Consider the following 24,646-nt stretch of genomic DNA (forward strand, 5'->3'; position numbering starts at 1 on the left):
GAGTAACATGTTTACTAAGGGAAAGACAGGAGGAACACGTATACTAAGCAAAGGACTGGAGGAACACGTATACTAAGCAAAGGACTGGAGGAACACATCTACTAAGGAATGGACTGGAGGAACATGTCTACTAAGAAAAGCACTGTGGGAACACAACTACTAAGGAAAGGACTGGAGGAACACTTCTACTAAGGAAAACACTAGAGGACACCTCTACTAAGGAAACAACTGTAGGAACAAGTCCACTAAGGGAAAGATGGCATCTATTGAACAATATAGTTATTTAAGGTGCCATAAGGCAGCACACATAGTGCCTACTGCTCCATTATTCAGACATCTAAAGCGTTTAATATGCCTCCTTTTAGGCTGTGTCTTAAATATGAAATCTTACCAATATACCCAACAAAATGTTTTTTTTCCAAGCCAACTCTCATCTTCACAGTCTCCGCAACCACCAGTCTTTCAAGCATCCCACACTTCCATGCATTCACCTGAAAATAGGAAGCTTTGAAGTGCTTTTGGAAATCTTTTCTGTCTTGAACTTTCCAACCGCGAGGAATTTTAATTTATGGCTTTCATTGGCACACAATGATTGTAAGGCTCAGTTTTGACTTTGAAAATTAAAGGATTTCTCTGGTAATTGTGTTTATTTTGATTTTCTATCAGCAATTTACCATATTAGAATTTAGGAATGTTGTAAATATTTGGCTTTCAATGGGCACAATCAGGTATTTTCCTGGGGTGCTGGGAACTGGACCCAAGCGATCATCTCATGAAACAACCACTTTAATGGGTTAATACTTTACTGGAAGAAGAGTTTAATCTTGTTTGCTGGTGAGATACTGTACATGGGGCTAGGGTAGTGAATAGCAAATACACATACAATGAGAAAAATAAATCCCAAAGAAAAAACAGCTCCTTGTCTAATTGTTCATTTGTCTCTCGTCCTTTTGGAATAATCTTTCCCTTGAGACTAAAGGTACCGTCACACATAACGATATCGTTGCTTTTTGTGACGTAGCAACGATATCGTTAACGAAATCGTTATGTGTGACAGCGACCAACGATCAGGCCCCTGCTGGGAGATCGTTGGTCGCTGGAGAATGATCAGGACTTTATTTTATAGTCGCTGGATTACCCGCTGTCATCGCTGAATCGGCGTGTGTGATGCCGTAAAGCAAAGCACAGCGGTGACGTCACCGCTCTGCTTTCCGGCAAGCGCTTACACAGAGCAGGGAAGCTGAGGCTGAGGGACGCGACAGGAATGTAAGTATGTAGTGGGGTTTTTTTTACATTTACAATGGTAAGAAGGGTAAACATCGGGTTACTAAGCGCGGCCCTGCGCTTAGTAACCTGATATTTACCCTGGTTACCCGGGGACTTCGGCATCGTTGGTCGCTGGACAGCTGTCTGTGTGACAGGTCTCCAGCGACCAAACAGCGACGCTGCAGTGATCGGCATCGTTGTCTATATTGCTGCAGCGTCGCTTAATGTGACGGTACCTTAAAAAGGACACTATAATGTCTGATGTCTGCTTAGGACTGGCTGTTGTCCAAAGGATTAAAACCAGAGTGCTTATTTAACCCTTACAACTCTTCCCCCAATGTAATGCAACATTTATAGGAACCTGTTTTGTGTTGTTTACTGGTAATCTGGCGCTCAAGTCAGAAATTAATTTTTTCTCAAATTGTAAAAGTCTTTATGGAGTGGTAGATCTCACCCATTTTAGTAAAGTGTATCACTACCTTAAAGAAGCACTCTTCCCATAACAATGTTTATCCTCTTAATATATTGCAGTCAAAGGGATAATGGAAGGGAAAGTAACCATTAGGGAAGTGGGGAGTGGAGACCCCTAGACAGATCTAACGTCACCCTGTTTGTCCTATCGTCCCTATATAGGTTCCGCACCTATCGCCGAGCAGGATACATACAGGTCCTTCTCAAAAAATTAGCATATAGTGTTAAATTTCATTATTTACCATAATGTAATGATTACAATTAAACTTTCATATATTATAGATTCATTATCCACCAACTGAAATTTGTCAGGTCTTTTATTGTTTTAATACTGATGATTTTGGCATACAACTCCTGATAACCCAAAAAACCTGTCTCAATAAATTAGCATATTTCACCCATCCAATCAAATAAAAGTGTTTTTTAATAACAAACAAAAAAACCATCAAATAATAATGTTCAGTTATGCACTCAATACTTGGTCGGGAATCCTTTGGCAGAAATGACTGCTTCAATGCGGCGTGGCATGGAGGTAATCAGCCTGTGACACTGCTGAGATGTTATGGAGGCCCAGGATGCTTCAATAGCGGCCTTAAGCTCATCCAGAGTGTTGGGTCTTGCGTCTCTCAACTTTCTCTTCACAATATCCCACAGATTCTCTATGGGGTTCAGGTCAGGAGAGTTGGCAGGCCAATTGAGCACAGTAATACCATGGTCAGTAAACCATTTACCAGTGGTTTTGGCACTGTGAGCAGGTGCCAGGTCGTGCTGAAAAATGAAATCTTCATCTCCATAAAGCATTTCAGCCGATGGAAGCATGAAGTGCTCCAAAATCTCCTGATAGCTAGCTGCATTGACCCTGCCCTTGATGAAACACAGTAGACCAACACCAGCAGCTGACATGGCACCCCACACCATCACTGACTGTGGGTACTTGACACTGGACTTCAGGCATTTTGGCATTTCCTTCTCCCCAGTCTTCCTCCAGACTCTGGCACCTTGATTTCCGAATGACATGCAAAATTTGCTTTCATCAGAAAAAAGTACTTGGGACCACTTAGCAACAGTCCAGTGCTGCTTCTCTGTAGCCCAGGTCAGGCGCCTCTGCCGCTGTTTATGGTTCAAAAGTGGCTTTACCTGGGGAATGCGGCACCTGTAGCCCATTTCCTGCACACGCCTGTGCACGGTGGCTCTGGATGTTTCCACACCAGACTCAGTCCACTGCTTCCTCAGGTTCCCCAAGGTCTGGAATCGGTCCTTCTCCACAATCTTCCTCAGGGTCCGGTCTCCTCTTCTCGTTGTACAGCGTTTTCTGCCACATTGTTTCCTTCCAACAGACTTACCATTGAGGTGCCTTGATACAGCACTCTGGGAACAGCCTATTTGTTGAGAAATTTCTTTCTGGGTCTTACCCTCTTGCTTGAGGGTGTCAATGATGGCCTTCTTGACATCTGTCAGGTCGCTAGTCTTACCCATGATGGGGGTTTTGAGTAATGAACCAGGCAGGGAGTTTATAAAAGCCTCAGGTATCTTTTGCATGTGTTTAGAGTTAATTAGTTGATTCAGAAGATTAGGGTAATAGGTCGTTTAGAGAACCTTTTCTTGATATGCTAATTTATTGAGACAGGTTTTTTGGGTTATCAGAGTTGTATGCCAAAATCATCAGTATTAAAACAATAAAAGACCTGACAAATTTCAGTTGGTGGATAATGAATCTATAATATATGAAAGTTTAATTGTAATCATTACATTATGGTAAATAATGAAATTTAACACTATATGCTAATTTTTTGAGAAGGACCTGTAATCCCTGCCTGACCCTGGCGATAATCCCTTCATCGGCGGGAAGGACAGGATGAGCACTAGTCCATCCTCACTACCGCTAAAGACAACTGGGATAGACATATGAAACATGGGAATACTTAGCTTGAGAAGACTCAGGGAGAAACACCAACGTCCTCCAAACTCCAAAAAGGACAATAGCCGACTGCTACAGCTACAAGCCTCAACAGTGAAATGGAAATAACACCCACAACTCCCAACAGAAAGTTAGGAGTTATAAACATCCAGATCCAGTTGACACCAATAAGGCCGGGGAGGTGGCCACTAGTCAGCGAGGCCAACCACTGAGACCTTCTGCAGCCAGATGCAATGCGACTGTCTGCAGCCTCTGACACACCCATGACATTTCCATTAGGTCTATGGCATAATGTTATTGAAAAAAGACTAGGGAGTCTCTTTTCTCTGCATGAGTCATCATTAGAACCACAATTCTACATCACTGCAAAGTCCCTGGCAGCGGGGAGGAGCAGATCAGCTGGTTTGGAGTTGAAGAGAGGAATGATAAATGCAGGGACAAATGACTTCCTGGTTCTACATAGAGCAGAGAAAAGAGAAGATAGAAAGGATAAAAGAGCAATTGTAAGTAGACGGTGCTATATAAAATGATTGGAATATACAAAGAGGATACAAACTTTGATGAGAGGGCTTCTCTAAAACCTATTGATAAGTTCACATTTTGTTTTTGCCCTACGTTTAGCGTGTTCTCCATGAAAGTTCCCATTTGGCATCTGTCACCATGTTGGTGACAGATGCCACTCTAAATGGCCTTATAATAAAGTTGGGAGCCCCAATGGCGGGGATGAAACACAGTTGCTTTCCCAAATCAATTGGGAGATTCCGAAGCATGGCCACCAAAAACTTCTTCCCATTAGGCACAGGTTATGTGGAACAGAGGACTTGGCTACATCTTTTACCATGGCATTGATACTGCAAAAACCCAGTCTCCTGGGGATGCCATGGAAGGTTAGGTGGTAATGGTCAGCAGATGGACATTTATGTCACTGGAGTTTCACAAAATATGTATCCCAATTTGTTCCCTTACTTTCGGACAACTTTTTTGTCCTTTTGAGTGACTTCTTGTCAATACAACAGAAAAATGTTACTTTAACATATACCAGCTAAACATATTCCAAACGTCAAACTTTTGGATAGAGCAGATCTCATGGGCAAACGGGGAGTATGCGGTTGTCAAAAAATATGTCCAAAAATTAAGTGAACAGAGCATAAGCCATACCTAATATGCACATCTACATATGTTCTTCACGATCGAGGCATTGGCCAAAGTCATGGATCAGTTCAAGAGCACAGTCTTGGAGATGTTGTAATGATCCCAACTGAGTCCATACCGTGATACCTGAAATCCCATGGGAAGATCTACTGGTATTGACCTACTAAAAATAACTAGAAAGCAAGCTACATATTTTAGGATAAGTTACATATAGTCAAAGGGGAGTGTCCCTAAACGTTCTGTCACTTTCTGCCCTGACTGGAGAATATTAGCCGGTGTGGAGACATCCCTGCAATTGTTAACATCCAGCAGAGAAACAGCACAGTCTAAGATCATACAGACGTCTGTGAAGCTTGCTCCAAACACGGACCTCAATGCATGGACTGTCCATCGGTCTCCCAACCCGAACTCAACATGCTCATATACTGTATAGCTATTATGCTGCCAAGCGTGGGTTGGAAGACCTTAGATGGTCTATGCATTCTGGTGTTTGGACCAAGTTTCATGGACGTCTGCATGATCTCTTCGACTGTGCCATCCCACCGGGGCATTGAGAAGCCACTGAGGACCAGACTTTTGGACCAATCATACAAGATGGATAAATTTGTGAAGAACGTGTGTCATTTGGATTAATTTGGCACAAAAATACAGAAGCGAATACTACAAAACAAAAAAGAAAAGCGACATGAAAAAAACTCTGTAAATCATGAATTGTCTCTGAAACACTGCACTGTTTTCAACCTATTTAGATAGGAAATTGGTATTCGAGGGAGGACATTTATTTACAGCCCGGAGCTGCCTCTTCTCATCACTAAATACCGCTTACAGAACGTACAAAGCTGCGTGACTTGATAAAATTATACCAAGATATTTTTGCCTCTATCTAAGGTCACACAGACATATTTTATGAATTCCTCATGTATTTCCTCCCTCTCCGACCTCTACCCTTTTCTTAATTTTTATATTTATCTGGAAATCACTCCCCCTTCATTAAAGAAAAGTATAGAGCAAGGGACACCGGGAGCTATAAATTAGAAGTTTGCATTGCCAGATGTACAGATATGTCCAGAAAGTAATAAATATGTCTGCTATATGCCCGAGTGTAAGGTGACGCTTGTATCATGCAGGAAAATATATTCTTATTGTGATGCTTGGGGATATGTAAGAGTTCCTGTGTCATTTATTTTTCATCGTGAATTTTGTCATTGTGTCTTATTTATTTATTTTTTCCTGTTCTTGTCTCACGACAAGCAGCCTGTTTCAACTTTACATTTGTGCAGATACCTATTATGTCTAGGTTTTTTTTTACTGTGCATTCAATATAATGTATTTTTTCCCATTTTTTTCTCCATTATATTGCATTTTTCATGTTCTTTTTTTTACTTATTATGTTTTTTTATTTTATTTTTTGTTTACATATTATATATTTTGATATATATATATATATATATATATATATATATATATATATATATTGTATATAGATAGATAGATATTACATTTCTTTTACATATGGTGCTTATTTTGTTTTTCTGGCATAAGCATTGTAAAAAGAATTCAATAAAATAAATTATAATATATATCTATATCTATATATATATCTATATCTATATATATATCTATATATATATATATATATATATATATATATATATATATATATATATAGATATACAGTACAGACCAAAAGTTTGGACACACCTTCTCATTTCAAGATTTTTCTGTATTTTCATGACTATGAAAATTGTACATTCACACTGAAGGCATCAAAACTATGAATTAACACATGTGGAATTATATACTTAACAAACAAGTGTGAAACAACTGAAAATATGTCTTATATTCTAGGTTCTTCAAAGTAGCCACCTTTTGCTTTGATGACTGCTTTGCACACTCTTGGCATTCTCTTGATGAGCTTCAAGAGGTAGTCACCAGGAATGGTCTTACAACAATCTTGAAGGAGTTCCCAGAGATGCTTAGCACTTGTTGGCCCTTTTGCCTTCACTCTGCGGTCCAGCTCACCCCAAACCATCTCGATTGGGTTCAGGTCTGGTGACTGTGGAGGCCAGGTCATTTGGCGTAGCACCCCATCACTCTCCTTCTTGGTCAAATAGCCCATACACAGCCTGGAGGTGTGTTTGGGGTCATTGTCCTGTTGAAAAATAAATGATGATCATTATACAGTGTATATATGTGTGTGTGTGTGTGTGTGTGTATATATATATATATATATATATATATATATATATATATATATATATATATATACCAGCGAAAATTGTATTGAAAAATATTCATTTAAAATGCTTATTATAATATTTACAATATTTGCTTAATATTTATTAAAATATAATTTCTTTTTAGTACATTTTACAAGTTTTTCTAAAAACTATATATATATGAAATATATATTTATATTGTAAAGTGGCAGCTAGACAAGACTTGGACAGGAGGTATGTGTCGGGGAGATGCCAAGCCTTGATGATGAAGGACTCAGAGAAGCAAGCTCCGGCACATATAGTGCTGAGAGGTGCTTTTTTATGGGTCTGGATTTTGGGTCCAGGTTTTAGGAGCGGCCATAGAGCTGGATGGGTCTGGCTGTTCCTTTACCTTCTGATCCAGGTTTGGAACAGACTACATAAGGCCTGTCCCACATGTCCAGATAATTTCGGTACCGGAAAAATCGGTACCGGAATTATGCATGTCCGTGTGCTTACGTAGCACATCAGTGTGGCACACGCGCGGCAGCCGTATGCTGCCCGTGTGCCGACTGGGGACCACACGGACCGTGCAGGAGACAGCTCTACAGTTAAGCGCTTTCCCCTGCGTGCTTTGCTGAAGCCGGTATTCATCCATTCTTCCCAGCAGCGTTCGCTGGAGAGAAGGAATGAATAATCTTTTTTTTTTTCTTTCCCCTTAAAAATAAAGTTTGCGCGTCCCCTCCCACCTCCCATCCCCTCCCGCTCCCCCCTCCCCCCGCGTGGCAGGAAATACTCACCGACACCCAGCTCTAGCGATGTCTCCTCTCAGCGCCGGCAGCAGGCCCTGTGTGAGCAGTCACGTGGTCCCGCTCATTACAGTGAGGAATATGCGCATATTCCTCACTGTAATGAGCGGAACCACGTGACCGCTCACACAGCACAGGCTGCAGCCGCTGAGAGGAGACATCGCTGGAGCTGGGTGGTGGTGAGTATTTCCTGCCAAGCGGGGGGGGGGGGAGCACAGGGGATGGGAGGTGGGAGGGGACGCGCAAACTTTATTTTTAAGGGGAAAGAAAAAAAAAAAAGATTATTCATTCCTTCTCTCCAGCGAACGCTGCTGGGAAGAAGGGATGAATTCCGGCTTCAGCACCACACACGGGGGGGACAGCGCTTACAGTAGCGCTGTCTCCTGCACGGCACACGGACTGCACACGGACAGCATCCGTGTGCGGTACGTGTTTTACACGGACCCATTGACTTGTCTCCGTGTTTTTCAAACGGACACACGGTCCGTGAAAACACGCTGACATGTGCAGAGACACATTGATTTCAAAGTGTCTAAGTGAGTCAGTGTCTCAGGTACGTGAGGAAACTGTCACCACACATACCGGAGCCACTGACGTGTGAAACCGGCCTAAAGCAGTTCAGCTGCCTCATTCAGGGTCTGGGACTAGAGTGGTGTTAGTCAGATCCTGGCATGCTGTGAGTGTGTATAAAGGGGTGAGCCTGTACATCTAAATAGTTTTTTTTACTTTTATGTCATCCCTTTGAGCCAGAAAAGGCTGTGCTTTTTTTATTAACCTAGATGGTTTATGGACATTTAATAAACCGCTCATTTGTTTTGAACCAAAGTACTGGATCCTTGTGTGTGCACGAGCGTCTATCAGAGAACTCATCGCTTACAAATATAATATGTAAAATGTATAATACAATATAAATAAAATATAAAATAAATAAATTTATTTTTTACACTACTATACTGCACAGAAAACCAAAAATCATATGATTGCCTGGTCCAAAGGAGCATCCGCTTTACCATACCTCCCAACTTTTGAAGAACAGAGATGGCGATAGAATATGCGGACATGCCCCAATCCACGCCCATTTACCATTTCTTTCTCCCCTGACAGGAGGAGTTGTCAGAGGGGCGCTGGCAGTGAGGGACATTCAGCAGACACCCGAGACTAGAGGGCGTAGACCCAAATCCAGGACTGTCCGGTGTACCCAGAACAGATGGGACTAGAGATGAGCGGATGGATTCCCGGGTCTCTGGTCCAGGTCTGTGGTACCTGGCGGCTGTACGGGAGGCCGTGAATCTCTTACCTTCCAGGGTCCCCGGCGCAGCTTATGATGAGTCCGGGCAGCGTGGCGGCGTCATCTGTGCGTCCGGCTCATCTCTAGTTGGGACCTGAGGATTATTGTCTGTTCCTTCTTTCACAATCGGAGCCGCCAGAAATTTCTCATCACTATACGACATCCAGCTTCTGGCGTCTGTACGGCCGTGTTCACACGCTGCAGAAATACTGTGTTTTCTGCAGATATTCGCACCAGACTACACAATAACAATCTTCTCCCCCTTACTTGATGTGTTTCTGGTGCAGATGTGAAGCCGCGTTTTTAATGTGTTTTTTATAATCCAGAAAAGCTTTGATTGTGCACTTAATAAAGTATCTGCAGTTTTTACATGCATTTTTTAGGCTCCAGAGAAAAAAAAGCACCAAAACCGCATAGTACAGTAGCAAAGGACACAAGAGAAAAAGTAAAGGTCATACAAATGGGGATCACCACAACAAGGATTTAGCTAGGATATATACAATTTTTATTAGTACACCACAGTACACATGAAAACAGGTAATAAAGTGAACACACACTTAAAAACAAATTAAAAAAGGTAATACCTATGTGTACATCACCCCAAAAAAATACACACAGTTCAATAAAACAAGCTTTTTTTGGGGGGTGATGTCCACATAGGTATTGCCTCATTAGGTATTGATCTATGGTCTATGGCACAGGTGTTAGCCCTATTTCGGCTGACCTTTACTTTTTCTCTTGTGTCCTTTGGTTATGCATATGCTATAGGTCAGGGTGATCCCACTCTATAAGCCGTGGTGCCCCCTCAACATATATATTCAAAGCCTAGTACAGTAGCGTCTTTAGACCACGGAGGGCGCAGTTTTCATGAAATCACATCCACTTTGCTTGGACAGTTAGGGTATGTTCACACGTTCCTGATTTCCATCCTTTTTTTTTCAGGACTGTTTTTTAAAAAACTGCAGCTCTTGGCAGAAAACGCAGGTCCTTTTTTTGGTCCTTTTTTGGTCCTTTTTTGATGCAGTTTTCTAGCCAGAGTCTGTGTGTTTTCTAGGAATTTTTTTAGGGTTAAAATGGCTGAAAATACCCTAACCCTACCCCTAACCCTAACCCTATTCTAACCTTAGTGAAAAAAAAAAAAAAAAATTCTTTATTTTTTTATTGTCCCTACCTATGGGGGTGACAAAGGGGGGGGGGTCATTTACTATTTTTTTTATTTTGATCACTGAGATAGGTTATATCTCAGTGATCAAAATGCACTTTGTAACGAATCTGCCGGCCGGCAGATTCGGCGGGCGCACTGCGCATGCGCCCGCCATTTTGCAAGATGGCGGCGCCCAGGGAGAAGACGACCGGACGGACAACGGGACCGGGTAAGTATAAGGGGGGGAGATGGGGGCACGTGGGGGGGGTCGGAGCACGGGGGGGTGGCATCGGAGCATGGGGGGGGGGATTGGGGCACGGGGGGGCAGCCACACTGCAGCGGTTCTGCACCACAAACCGCAGTAAAACCCGCAGATATTTTTTTCATCTGCGGGTTTTACTGCGGCTTTCACCTCACAATGGAGGTCTATGGGTGCAGAACCGCTGCTGTTTTACAAAAAGAAGTGACATGGTACTTCTTTTTTACCGCAGCTAATCAGTGCGGTTTTTTTTTTTTCAATTCAGGACCATGTGCACAGTGGGTCCTGTTTTCCATAGGGTACAGTGTACTGTACCCTGCATGGAAAACAGCCGCGGAACCGCAGCGGCAAAACCGCTGCGTTTCCGCGGTAAAAAACGCACTGTGTGAACATGGCCTTAAACAGCAGAATTTTTGTGCAGAAAATACGCAGCATTTACACTACATGTGAACACGGTCTAAATTTCCAAGGAAAGTGGATCTGATCCCATGAAAGCTCCTCTCTGTGGCTTGAAGACGCTGCTGAACTTTGCTGTTTTGGTGCATTTTTTTCCTGTAGACCTCTCCTAAAAAAAAAAAAAACAACAAAAAAAACGCTGTTACATTTTGAAGGTCAGAATCAAAGCTTTTCTTTACTGTCAAAAAAGCGTAAAAAATATATCTGCCCCAAAATTGCATCACATATGTGGGAAAATGCATAAAATAAACGCAATAATCGGATAAAATTGTTCTTACGTTGCCTGGTGCGGTCACCTGCAGAAAAAAGCAGCACAAAGAACGCAGCATTTACGCTACGTGCGATCACGGCCTCCGCTTTACAGTTTTATTAATTTTTTTTATGTGTTTATTGGTGAAAAAATATCAGTCTCGCCATTTTTTTTACACCCTTTACCAATTCCCACAAATAATCTGATCGCTGTGTTTGGATTGTCATGATTGCAAGGACATCAAATATATCCGTGTTATTTGCCGATTTGTGTTGTTCATTATTTAAAATAAAACCGCATTAAAAATGACATTTCTTTCATCATCATGTGTTTTTAATTTTTTAGCAATTTTATAGGATGAAAAAATCTCTTATTCTCCCTCTAGAGGACACATACATAGAAATACCGGGCTGTGTCCAATGCATCAGTATAATCTGCCTGTGGAGTCAGAGTCTGCAATGCTGATCAAGTATACATAATTCTCCCCATTATTTCACCAGAGCTTGTGGCTCGGTAGCTTGAGCTCCTGCCTGTAATGTTAAGGTTGTAGGTTTGAGACCTGGGCTCTCCATGCATGGACTGTGACTGCGACACATGCAGCTGCGGTGCTGATCATCGGGAGCGCTCCAGGTATCTTGGTTCCCAAGGCAGCTTCTTTGGTTAGCGCTCTATAGCTTGTCAAATGAGGAATGAGCCGACTGTTTTCTGATCCCTAGTTTTAACTAAACACATTGTTCTGTTTGCCTTTTATAGCTAACTGAGTTAGGCTACTTTCACACTAGCGTTTTTTCAATACGTCGCAATGCGTCGTTTAGGGGAAAAACCGCATCCTGCAAGGTTGTCTGCAGGTTGCGTTTTTGCCCCATAGACTAACATTAGCGACGGATTGACACACGTCGCAACCGTCATGCGACGGTTGCGCCGTGTTGTGGCGGACCGCCGGGAGCAAAAAACGTTACATGTAACGTTTTTTGCTTCCGACGGTCCGCCATTTCCGACCGCGCATGCGCGGCCGGAACTCCTCCCCCACCTCCCCGCACCTCACAATGGGGCAGCAGATGCGCTGGAAAAATGCATCCACTGCCCCCGTTGTGCGGCGCATTCACTGCTAGCGTCGGTAACCTCGGCCCGACGCACTGCGACAGACCGAGCCGACGCTTGTGTGAAAGTAGCCTTAACCGTTAACTGAGAATCCGTCAGTGAGTTTGTTATAACTTTCTGATGGGAAGTTTGTAACTCTTTTACCTCTTTCTTTTTGATCGACAGACCACATCAAAGTTGAATGTGGCGGCGAAACAGATCCTGTAAAAGCAAAACGGTGCAACATTTTTAACAAAACCCAACTGCAAAAATAACTATTAGCCTCCAATACATGCATTTAAGTGAGAAAAAAAAAGTTGACAACCCCTATGGTCTCGCTCCTCAAAGATATTGAATCTTAGAGACCATTTCTTTCATTATGGTACGCTTCCATTTTTGGAGGTGGAAAATATCACTTTTTCTAATTGTGTCTTTCTTCATTGCAGGGTATATTAGTCACGCAAAAATGGACAGATATACAAAAAATACATTATAATTTTAATGTAAAAAGACCAAGGACAGCGAGGACTATTCTGGACATCTGAAGGAGACCTTTGAAAAGCCAAAGTAGGAACGATAATATATAGTTCAGCTGTGTATAATTGTGCGTTTTGCTCCTCGCCACCTCTCCCTCGTCACATTTTCCTTTTAACTGTAGATGAATACGAAGTCGGTAAATGCCAACCTGTCTGGGAATTGCTGCTGTCCTTGACTTTTGTTAATCATACCTTGCCTTTTTTTTTTTTTGCTGTGGTTTTTAAGGAAGTCCATAGAAATTAAAGTGAACCCGTCATTAGGATGATACCTTTGGTGATGAAATCAGTCTTGTGGTTCTTGTTCAATCTGTGTTAGAAGTTTTCAGTTAATGAGACTTTCGTGTTTTGGGGTGGAGCCCTCACAGGCTTACAATTTACAATCTTCCATTTAAGCCAGAAGAAACAATCTCCCATGTCTTTCTTTTAGCTCAGGTAGAACGTTACTGCTGCAGACAATGATTGGCTGCAGCTATCACATGATGTACCCCACCAGAAGAGGTACTCAGGAGACCGGTGGGGAACACCACCAATAGTTCGCAGGAGCGATGGGAGTTATTCTTAAAATTTGCAGATAGCTTTTTTTTCAGAGAGGAAGAAGACTTGAACCCTAGTGCCACCTATTCTAAGTACCAACCACAAAAATCAATGTCACTTCTTTAAAGGGCTTCATCACATGACTTAGGATAAAAAGCCAAACCAGAAACTCCATTTGCAGGATACGTGTTTCAGGTTATTTGCCCTTCATCAGTGCAAAATAGTAGAGAAGTAGCCTGTATGAGTGAGTGACCTCTGACAGGGGCTCCAAGGGGTAAAGTTTCTCTTTATGGAGAGTGCCAAGTTGGCTACTTGGCAACCTCTTTGAATCCCTATGTTTACCCCCAGTGAAACCTTCTTTGCCGACCCCATTCCAGCAGTGCCTCTTCCCAGGATCCCTGCGGCCAATCAGCGTTGACTTCTCCCTTCTCTGTGAACATAACTGACATCCAGAGGAAGTGAAAGAGCAGCAGCAACCCTCACTTCCCATGGATGTCTTGATTTGTCCAAAGGAGGAAAGAAAGCATAAAGCCAGCGCTGATTGGCTGCAGGGATGGCATGACATAACAATGTCACCAGCCCTGGGAGAGCCAGTACTTGCAATGCTGGAACGACACCGGAGGTGAGTATAAATTTTATTATTTTACTGGGTAAAAAATAAGGAATAGGAAGGGGTTGTCCGAGTAGTGGCCAACCCCTTTAAATTTCCCAGTGGAGCACTGCATGTGACATATTTTTTTAATTGCAGCTGTAAATCCCTTTTAATAAGATTATAATTTTACACTGGAATTTTTCTAGTATTTCAGAATGATTCCTAACATATCTTAAGACCTAGATGCTGGGGTACTTAGTATCCGTCTGCTAAACCTCTGTGCTATGACCTACCATGTTTTTGAAGATATTGACAATGTAGCATTCAGGTGGCGCCATCTAGAGGTCTATATGGAAATTACTACATGGATTCAGAAATTAAGAAGTAGGTGGCCACATATCAACAGTGATTTGTATCATACTATCAAAAAAGAAAGCATCTTTTTGAAAAGTTTTAGGCAACTGTGGAAAATATGTTGCAGAATAAGAAGCTTTCACAAGTGGAAGCGTTAATAGTTTGATTTTGTTAATTGAAAAAATGCAAAGTAAATTAACCAAAGAGACATCTAAATTACATCAATATTTGGTGACCAACCAAATCAATTTTTCTAGGTTCACCTGCACACAGTTTTTGATGGAATTAGGCAGGAAGGCAGCCAGTCTACCGCTAGCCACTGGTCTCCTCATGTCATGCACAGTGTAGGACAGACTAAGTGCAACACAAAGGGATAAGGGAAGGGGAACCAATTACTAGGGAAGGGGGAGTGGAGACCCCAAGACAGATCTAACGTCACCCTGTCTGTCCTATCCTCCCTATATAGGTTCCTCACCTATCGCTGAGCAGGATACCTAATCCCTGCCTGACCCTGGCAAAAAGCCCTGCACCGAAAAGGACAGGATGAGCACTAGCCAATCCCCACTAACGCTAAAGACAGCTAGGATACACAAAACAAGGGAACACTTAGCTTGAGTATACTCAGACAGAAACACAGTCGTCCTTCAATCTCCAAGAGGACACTAGCCGACTGCTGCAGCTCCAAGCCTCAACAGGGAAGTGCAAATAGAAAATATCACCCGCGCTTGCCAGCAGCAAGCAGGAAGTAGATCAACCCTCAGGTTCAGGTGTGGCCATTAGCATCGGGTCAGTTCGCCCGCCACTCCTCTGCAAAGCAAACTACTGAGACCTTCTGCAGACAGATGCAGGACAATGGTCTGCAGCCTCTGACACATCTGTGACACCCCAACTCTGGACTGGTGACCCACATTGACCCAGAGGTGGTCCCCAAAATCAAACCGTTTGTCTACCAGCTCATTGGCTTATATAGCATCACGTCAGCTCCCTGACAGCCCGAGGAAAAGCAAGAACAGGCTGAGAAATTTCTGAAATTCTAGAACAAACGTGGAGGATGGATTGTTCTTCAAGGATATCATGGTTACAATGTCTGAGACTTGTAGACCTTGTGGAATAAAGTCCCCAAAAATATCCCCAAAGGGCATTTAGTCCTCCATGAAGCCCTCACCACTACTACAGTAACTTACTCCCATACATGGATCTACCCAGATGATGAAAAGACTTGGACTGTAAGGTACAGATCTGGCCAAATTATTTAACCTTGAGGAAATGTAGCATCAGGTTGTTCGTTCTCCATCGCTAGAAGTCATTAATGAAATGTTCTTCTCCATTTTTGCTCTACAAATCTGAGGCCGATGAATGGGGCACAGGCACCAGTGCCATGGGAGTATGCCTTGAAAATGGCGTAAATCAGGACGTCTACAAGATTGTTATTTACCACGCGGACCCCCATGAAATTGACTTTTCTGTAGCATATAAATACTGCACGTTCATTTAAAAAATATCCTCAGTGAAAGAACAGTTCATGTATCTTCTGTGACCTCCATATTGTGCCGTTCCTGGAAATATATGACCACCCAACGACTAGATGTCACTTCCCCTTTGTAATGGGGTGTGTTCCTACACAAGCCACATGTTATCGCACTGTTGTGAAATGATGGGAAAATTCATGATAGCATTTGTGCCATTTTTTATTCTGGATTTTGTTATTTTTCATTTCATGTATGTGAACATAGCCCAAAATATCTGCAATGACTCCGTTCCATAACTGATACGAATTGAAGCAGGGGGACCCCCTTGTTATTGTTGGGGGCCTCTAGGTCCCAATATGTTCAGTTTTAGGATGGAAATTAATGTGAATATTTTTCTGCCCAATGATGGCAGAAGTATTCTAGGTGTGATACCTTTATTGGCTAACCAGAAAATAAATATTTTCTGGTTAGCCAATAAAGGTATCACTCCTAGAATACTTCTGTCATCATTGGGCAGAAAAATATTCACATCGATTTTTCTTGCTAACACGGTACAACAATAAAATTTGTTATTGTACATCAGGATGGAAATTAAAAAAAAAACAATATTTGCTGCGGATTTTTCTGCTGCATACTTTTCGTCCATGGAGCTGAGTGAGGTCTAGTTTCTTTTTCGTTGGGGGCTGATGCTTTTAATGATACCATTTTGGGGTGCTTATAACATTTCACTTTTTGCTGTATTTTTTATTGGAGGGGAGAAGTGCTGTGGCAGAAAAATGTCAATTCTAGCATTTTCAATTTTTTTTACAGTATGATCTGATTTAGAGGTGTAGCTAGGGGTTTGTTTCAGAGGGGGGCCAAACTTCTGAGTGGGCCCCTAAACTGGTAACCCTGATTACAACTATGGTGGTGGATTCTAACAGTGGATGTAGGAGAACCTCAGCAGATGACCGCGCTGTTACTGAAAATAATCTCTATAAAAAGACCAATACTGATATTACCGCCATATGGTCAGTGGTAGATACCAGTCATACGGAACATATAAGAGATCACAGCACAGTTATAGATGGTGACTTACCGCTGACGTTCTTTCTGATGGAGTCATTCATTTTTCCCGTCTTTTCATTTGGCCCAGACCGACATGACAACTTCTCCAGCCATGACTCAGCTGCAGAGAATACAACAAAGACACATTTCAGTTCTCACATTCCAGCCCCATCACCATCTATTCCCAACCTGCACAAACTCCCCATCCTGCTGATACCCCAATACTGAGCCGCTGCTGCCGTATGTGTCCCAATTACTGCACCTGATACCCCAATACTGAGCAGCTGCTGCCGTATGTGTCCCTATTACTACACCTGATACCCCAATACTGAGCCGCTGCTGCCGTATGTGTCCCTATTACTACACCTGATACCCCAATACTGAGCCGCTGCTGCCGTATGTGTCCCTATTACTACACCTGATACCCCAATACTGAGCTGCTGCTGCCGTATGTGTCCCTATTACTGCACCTGATACCCCAATACTGAGCCGCTGCTGCCGTATGTGTCCCTATTACTGCACCTGATACCCCAATACTGAGCCGCTGCTGCCATATGTGTCCCTATTACTGCACCTGATACCCCATTACTGAGCCGCTGCTGCCGTATGTGTCCCTATTACTGCACCTGATACCCCAATACTGAGCCGCTGCTGCCGTATGTGTCCCTATTACTGCACCTGATACCCCAATACTCAGCCGCTGCTGCCGTGTGTCCCTATTACTGCACCTGATACCCCAATACTGAGCCGCTGCTGCCGTATGTGCCCCTATTACTGCACCTGATACCCCGATACTGAGCCGCTGCTGCCGTATGTGTCCCTATTACTCCACCTGATACCCCGATACTGAGCCGCTGCTGCCGTATGTGTCCATATTACTGCACCTGATACCCCAATACTAAGCCTCTGCTGCCGTATGTGTCCCTATTACTGCACCTGATACCCCGATACTGAGCCGCTGCTGCCGTATGTGTCCCTATTACTGCACCTGATACCCCAATACTGAGCCGCTGCTGCCGTATGTGCCCCTATTACTGCACCTGATACCCCGATACTGAGCCGCTGCTGCCGTATGTGACCCTATTACTGCGCCTGCTGTGTGGCTCTCTGTAACTTATAAATTCTTAAGCACCACTCTATAATATAGTAATGCCGGGTGCAAGTGCCCTAGAAAACAGTGCCCACATTGTGCCCCCTAGAAAGTAATATTGCCCTGTGTGCCCCTTTGACAGTCACAGTAACCTGAGTTCCCCTATAACAATAAGTGCCCACTTTACATTTAATAATGTCCCGAGTCTCCCCCTGCACAGCTCCCCTATACACAGTATTATGCGCTCTTATACACAGTATAATGACCACAGCACTGTATCGTAGCCCCCACACGAAATGCTGACCTCTTAGAAGTCCCAAACTGTATGATGGCCACAACATTGTATGATGGCCATCACAGTAGTCCCCACACTGTACAATGACCCCCTCAGTAGCCCCCACACTGTTCAATGACTCCCTCAGTAGCCCCCACACTGTAGAATGACCCCCTCAGTAATCCCCACATTGTTTCAGTGCAACATTAGTAGCCCCCAATCTATATCATGGACTTTTAGTAGCCCCCCCCCCCCCCCCCACTGTTATGGTCCCTGAGTAGCCCTCACACTGTGTCATGATCCCCCAGTAGCTCTTACACTATGATGACAACCTCAGTACCTCCTACTTTGTATCATGGTCCCCTACGTAGCTCCCACTCTGTATCATGGTCCCTTTAATAGCCCCAAGACTGTATTATGGCCCCTCTGTAGCCCTCACACTGTGTCATGACCACCTTAGTAGCCCCCAAACTGTCATGGCTCCCTCAGTAGCTTCCACACTGTATGATGACCCCCTCAGTAGCCCTCACAGTGTCATTACCCCCTTAGTAGCCCCCGCACTGTGTCATGCCCCCCTTAGAAACCAAAACATTGCATCACGGTCCCCTCAGTAGCCCCAACACTGTATGATGACACCCTCAGTAGCCCCCACACTGTCATTGTCCCCTTACTAGCCCCCATGTTCTATGATAGCTCCGATAGTAGCCCTCACAGTGTGTCATGGCCCCCTTAGAAACCAAAACATTGTATCACGGTCCCCTCAGTAGCCCCAACACTGTATGATGACACCCTCAGTAGCCCCCACACTGTCATTGTCCCCTTACTAGCTCCCATGTTCTATGATAGCTCCAATAGTAGCCCTCATAGCCCTCACTATGCATGATAGCCTCCCCTAATAAACATCATTTACTCGTACACTTACCTCGGCAAGTCCAACAGCAGACAGTGGCAGGGAACAGATGAATGTAGTGATGTAATCGCACCAGAATTCACGTTCCGTGTGTCGTGGCTCAATTACGTAATCGCGCCGCTCCGCTTTGGACCTCCTGCGCACGCTGATACAGTTGCAAATTATGTATCTCCAGGTGGGCTCCCTGCAATCACCATTCAGTGACTGACAGAGGCCTTTAAATGGATAAACCTTCAGTGATCGGAGCAAGCTCCAGTTGCTTCAGTTACAGGCGGTTTTTGGCTATGTAGCATAGCCGGCATCTGCTGCATATGAAGTGGGCTCTGCTACTGAGTCGGTTTCATACAGCCCTAAGAGACCAGTGACAAAACTACATCATAGGTTAAAGGGAACCTGTCATGTAGAATAACACTATTAACCTGCTGATATGGCGTTATCTGGCGCAAGTTCGATCATCATTCTATGTATAGAGAGCGGCGGCTGTATCCAGGCCCCGGCACTCACTGATAGACTGCCCTAATGCTAGCCTGGTAGTGGCATTAAAGGAGTGGAAGAAGCTCATGTGTGAACAGCAGCTACAGATAGGAGTGGGCTGCACTTGTGTCCCCCTCCTCAGGATCGGCTGCCTTGTTGTCCCCCACAGTATTAGACCCGCTCACTTCCACTCTCTGCCTCCTTGTGGTGCTTTGCAGTCGCTCTGCACATGGACAGATAAATCCTCTTCTGTAGCTGGCACCGATGAGGATCGGGGTGTGGGAGGAGGAGGTACAAAGTGATCGCACCGCCGCACCACGGGGCTTTGTCAGGTAAACCCTGCTCATGTGTGTGCCTGTACAGATTATAAAGTTTATTCAAATAAAAAAAGCTAACTAGAGATCCGGGGCAGTGCACTCATGATCCGAGCCCTACTGATGAACTTGGTGGGCGGCCCCTGCAATCACACCCTGACACTGACTGACAGTCGGATATATACTGATGCACTGCTGAGCCGGCTGTCAGTCAGTGCCGGGACGTAGTTACAGCTGAAGTTTCACCGAAACCTTTAAAGTTCTTGACCAGTTTAGAAAACTCAATATCCATTTGCCATTTATTGGAATCTGAGGCAACTGAAGGGACCCGTTCTGAATTCTCATCCATTAGTGAGAATGCAGATGACCAATAAACAGCATTCTCTGCTCTGGAGGAACCAACACTTCCATGATTTCCGTGATTACAGAGGACAATGTGTAATACCTAATTTCTCCTTTGGAGGTGCTGTAGGGAAGTTCAGCATTTGCTACAGGGTATTCACTTACTGCAGGAGGTTTGTGTAGAAGGGATCAATTTGGTCTTTATTCACAGCACATTGGGGCTTTACCTCTGACCCATATGGAGAAGCCTTACATGAGACTGGACGACCCCATCAAGGTCCATAGTGCTGGAGAATAAGAGTCAGGGGCTTAACCCACATTCGCTACATGGACGTCGGATGAAATAAGGACAAAAACAACAATGTAGGGGAAAAACAGATAATTTATTTATAGATGGGGGTTATAAATTATTATATATTTTATTATTATGTAGATGTGTAAATTATTACTCTATCAGAATAATTCTATTTATGAGCCGTGTTGATCCAGAGGAAGGCGAAAACCCCCTGTGAGGAATCGGCCAATTATCCTCATATAAGGGGGAAAAATTCCTTCCTGACCTCAAATAAAACATGGCGGGCAGAATAAATCCCAGGATCAAGGGCTCATAGCTAATGTGTATATGTAAGTTTAATCTAAAAAATATATATTATTTAAAATTATTATTATTATTTTTATATAAATGTCTATTATATAAAAATATAAAAGTAATTTCTATTTTTGGACTAATTTATGTTTATATTTGTCTACTAAATTAATGTAAATAAAAAATATTATATTATTATTTTACATAAATTATATATTTTTTTATTATAAACATAAGAAACTACTTATTTATTCTACTTTACTAAACCTATCTATTGGCCGTGTTGGTCCAGAGGAAGGCGAAAACCCCCTGTGAGGAACCGGCCAATTATCCTCATATCAGGGGGGGAAATTCCTTCCTGACCCCAAATATGGCGATCAGAATAAATCCCAGGATCAAGGGCTCATAGCTAATATGTCATACCTAAGTGTAATTTATTATTTAGAAATTTTCTATTTTTAGACTAATTTATTTTTATATTTATGTTAACTATTTTTTTAAACCCAAAAAGAAATTCTATATATATTTATTTTGTTTATTTTTTTTTGTTATAAACATAAGAAACTACTTATATATTCTAATTTCTAAACCTATCTATGGGCCGTGTTGATCCAGAGGAAGGCGAAAACCCCACGTGAGAAACGGGCCAATTGTTCTCGTGACGGAGGAAAAATTCCTTCCTGACCCCAAATATGACGATCAGATTAAATCCCAGGATCAAAGGCTCGAGCCTAATCTGTAAAGTGTGGAAGTGAGATTTTTAAAAAATATTTTACTTAGTTGTTATTTAGAATGTTATTGTTTTGTGTAAAATAAACTATTTCTGATTTATTTATTTTTTTTAACTTTTTTGGACTACTTATGAGGGAATCTACATATTAATATATTGTACTAAACCTATTTAAGGCTGTGTAGATCCAGAGGAAGGCAAAAACCCCCATGAGGAATGAGCCAATTGTCCTCATATTAGGGGAAAAAATTCCTTCCTGACCCCAAATATGGCGATCAGATTAAATCCCAGGATCAAAAGCCGAAATCTCTAACTACATGCTATGTGTCTATGTGGGGGCCTATACGTATCATGTAGTGTGGGCCTAAATCTATCATGTAGTCGGGGTGATGTGGATGTGATGGGTTATGGGTGAAATACTTACCCGGCCTGTGCTGAGGTGAGTTCAGGGATTATGGCCCATATTAGACTATTATTCCTGAACTCACCAGATGGACACTAAGCACAGGCCTCTCCCGATGGCACAGAAGATCTTCGGGCTTGAGTGATGTGAAGAACTAGCCCAGGATTGGGCTGGTGCAGTGACACAAAGGCAGTGGTCCGACATGAAGATGTTATGGAGAGACATGATGTTCTAGGGCAGCTGAGGTGACAAACAGCAGCAGAAATATCAGGTACGGGTTAGGAGGCACAAACTTCTATCTGCTGGATCTTCTGTTATCATAGAGGAATGGTCATCATAATGAACCATTCACCTATGAAACATCAGATATGATGTATGGGTATAATCGGTGTCCTGTGTGTACAGCGGCCACTCACCTGATGGTCTTCGATGGTTTCACAGCCCAGATCTTCTCATCCATCTAAGAATAACAGAGAGATGGTCATTGGCAGAAACACTGGGAAAGGACAAGGACGGTGATAATGGCCACAAGGTGAGAAGGACATTTGATGTGATTTATCCTCAGAGAAAGTTGATCTTACCGGGCCCAGCTTGGTGACACATAATTGAAGCCGGCCATGGGGTTAAGGGCTTTTTTTTCCTCCGGCCACTGCATAAGATGTTTCTCCAGAACTGGCCTGAAGGGTATGAATGGCGGCTGTGCTCTCCTTTCCTCCAGATCCTCCCAGCCGATGGTGGTAAAGAATGGATGCTCTCGGATGTTCCCGCTCACACCCAATCGCTTATGAGGCTTTTTGCACAGCAGCTTCTTGATGAGATCTTGCATGTCCGCATCAAGCCAAGATGGAATTTCAGGCTCTTCTTTGGTAATAGCTCTGTAACCCATTTTGCTGACGGAGCCGGTATAAAATGGGGAGTGTCCTGTTGCCATCTCGGACACCACGATCCCCAGGCTCCACCAATCCACTGCTGTACCATATCCTCTTTTGCGAAGCACCTCTGGGGCCATGAAATGGAAAGTGCCCGTCATTCCAGAGATATTATTGGAGGAGGTGACGCCATCTTGGGCAAGCCCAAGGTCGATGATACGGATGTGGCCATCGGCATCCAACATGATGTTATCCGGCTTAATATCTCTGCAATGAAAAAAACATCAGAGTAAGAAATCTGCCGAGTGATACAGGAGATGGAAAATGGGTCACTGCAAGATCATGTAGAATAGGGAGACAGGAGCCCAGGAAAGTTGGGGGCAATATTACGAGCACGTAAAGGGGACCGAGAGAAGGAGGAAAGTTCTGCTTACCGGTGGACGATGTTGTGTCCGTGGAGGAACTGGAGGCCACATACGATCTCTGCTGTGTAGAATCTGATGGAGAGAACAGAGTGTAGAATCAATGTCATCACTGGAACCTCCTTCCTGCCTGGGCCACATTCCCTGCCAGTCCTTTCCAAGCTCCATCCCAAACTCAGCTTTTATTTCCACCCCAACTCTCACTTTTTGGTATATCTTCCTATATCTCACCTTACATGGTCGATGTTCAGAGTGCCATACGTCTCAATCAAAGTCTCGAGGCTGCCGCCGGACAGATATTCCATGATGAAATATGCACGCTTCCGAGACTGGTGTGATGATGACTATGGTGATGAGGTGAGCCAATATGTGAAATAATCATGGGGTCATGGGAGCGTTTGTGTGTTTTGTCAGCATTCCATAGAAGAATAATTAATCAAATCCCCCATGTATGTACTAGAGAGAAAATAGAGGAAAAAACAAAATAGCGTATCTTTAAAATTAAATAATTTATTTCACATGTAAATATTAAAATTAAAACAAGGGAATATCACAAAATTATTAAGGGTCATACAGAGACCAGGAATTATGAACAATTGGACATATATAATAATGATAAATGCCAAAGAACACCTAATCCCTTTTAAATATCCCACCATCAACACTCAATAGAAAATGCTCAGTGCCAAAATCTTTGTTGTGGTAACCAGATAATTAGAATGATAAAGTGCCTAGTGAAAATCGGCGCGTTCGTAAAGGCTAATGCCCATCTGTAAACTATATCATGTTACTTACATAAAGTATTATCCTGGTGTCCGCGCCCTCAAATACCCCGACAGCGCCATTTCACCGTAATGGCTTCCTCAGCAGGGGGCATGTGTGCTGCTCATGAATCTGCCCATCTGTAGATGTCCCCGTACACAGCTGATGGTAATGTCGGCATCACCGGTGATGTACTGTGCATGCGCCGGTCCCTGGACTTCCTCCTTCGTAAATAGTGCCTTCCTGCTCATCGCGTCTGGAACGCAAGCGTGGAACGCTATGAGTCACAATGGTGAGCAAGGCTGGAAGCCACGGGGAAGTTCCTGACCTGCGCATGCGCCAACCGGGCGCCTTGAATCACAAAGAACATAATGGAGCTATGAATAAGAATAGAGGGAATCCGGGCAGGCAACAAGGTGCCGTTGTTGAAAAAGGGGGATTTTTAGGAAATATGGGCTTATATGTATCTATTTATAAAGTGCATAATTATTAAATCTAATAAAAATTACATATGTTTATAAGTCATGTGTGAAGTATAATAATGAAAGAAACCTAGTGCACAAATATATATCAACTAGATGGTGGCCCGATTCTAACGCATCGGGTATTCTAGAATATGCATGTCTACGTAGTATATTGCCCAGCCA

The 24,646-nt window shown here is 43.2% G+C and overlaps 3 protein-coding genes across 4 annotated transcripts in view; 1 reads left to right on the forward strand and 2 right to left on the reverse strand.

Moving 5' to 3' along the window:
- TKFC (triokinase and FMN cyclase) overlaps positions 1-24,646 on the forward strand; it is a 67,654-nt gene that overhangs the window by 11,295 nt on the left and 31,713 nt on the right. Inside the window, exon 2 of one of the 2 annotated variants that reach the window (XM_069740463.1) lies at positions 12,738-12,858. The exons of the other annotated variant lie outside the window; for it this stretch is intronic. The gene's annotated coding sequence lies outside the window, so the exon portion shown is untranslated. The remainder of the gene's footprint in view (positions 1-12,737; positions 12,859-24,646) is intronic. 2 annotated transcript variants of the gene reach the window in all.
- LOC138649783 (protein kinase C delta type-like) lies at positions 22,052-23,604 on the reverse strand. The gene is made up of 5 exons (XM_069740466.1): positions 23,469-23,604; positions 23,250-23,312; positions 22,528-23,082; positions 22,363-22,406; positions 22,052-22,186 (listed from the first exon to the last, which is right to left on the reverse strand). The coding sequence occupies exons 1-4, from the start codon at positions 23,540-23,542 to the stop codon at positions 22,382-22,384; spliced, it is 717 nt and encodes a 238-aa protein (XP_069596567.1). The 5' UTR covers positions 23,543-23,604; the 3' UTR covers positions 22,052-22,186; positions 22,363-22,381.
- Positions 23,557-24,646, reverse strand: part of CPT1A (carnitine palmitoyltransferase 1A) — a 189,432-nt gene continuing 188,342 nt past the window's right edge. The window contains exon 19 of the mRNA XM_069740460.1: positions 23,557-23,693. Within this exon, the coding sequence (XP_069596561.1) occupies positions 23,670-23,693 (24 nt within the window). The 3' untranslated portion in view covers positions 23,557-23,669. The remainder of the gene's footprint in view (positions 23,694-24,646) is intronic.

Source organism: Ranitomeya imitator, chromosome 9 (genome assembly GCF_032444005.1).
Source record: "Ranitomeya imitator isolate aRanImi1 chromosome 9, aRanImi1.pri, whole genome shotgun sequence".
Taxonomy (NCBI): domain Eukaryota; kingdom Metazoa; phylum Chordata; class Amphibia; order Anura; family Dendrobatidae; genus Ranitomeya; species Ranitomeya imitator.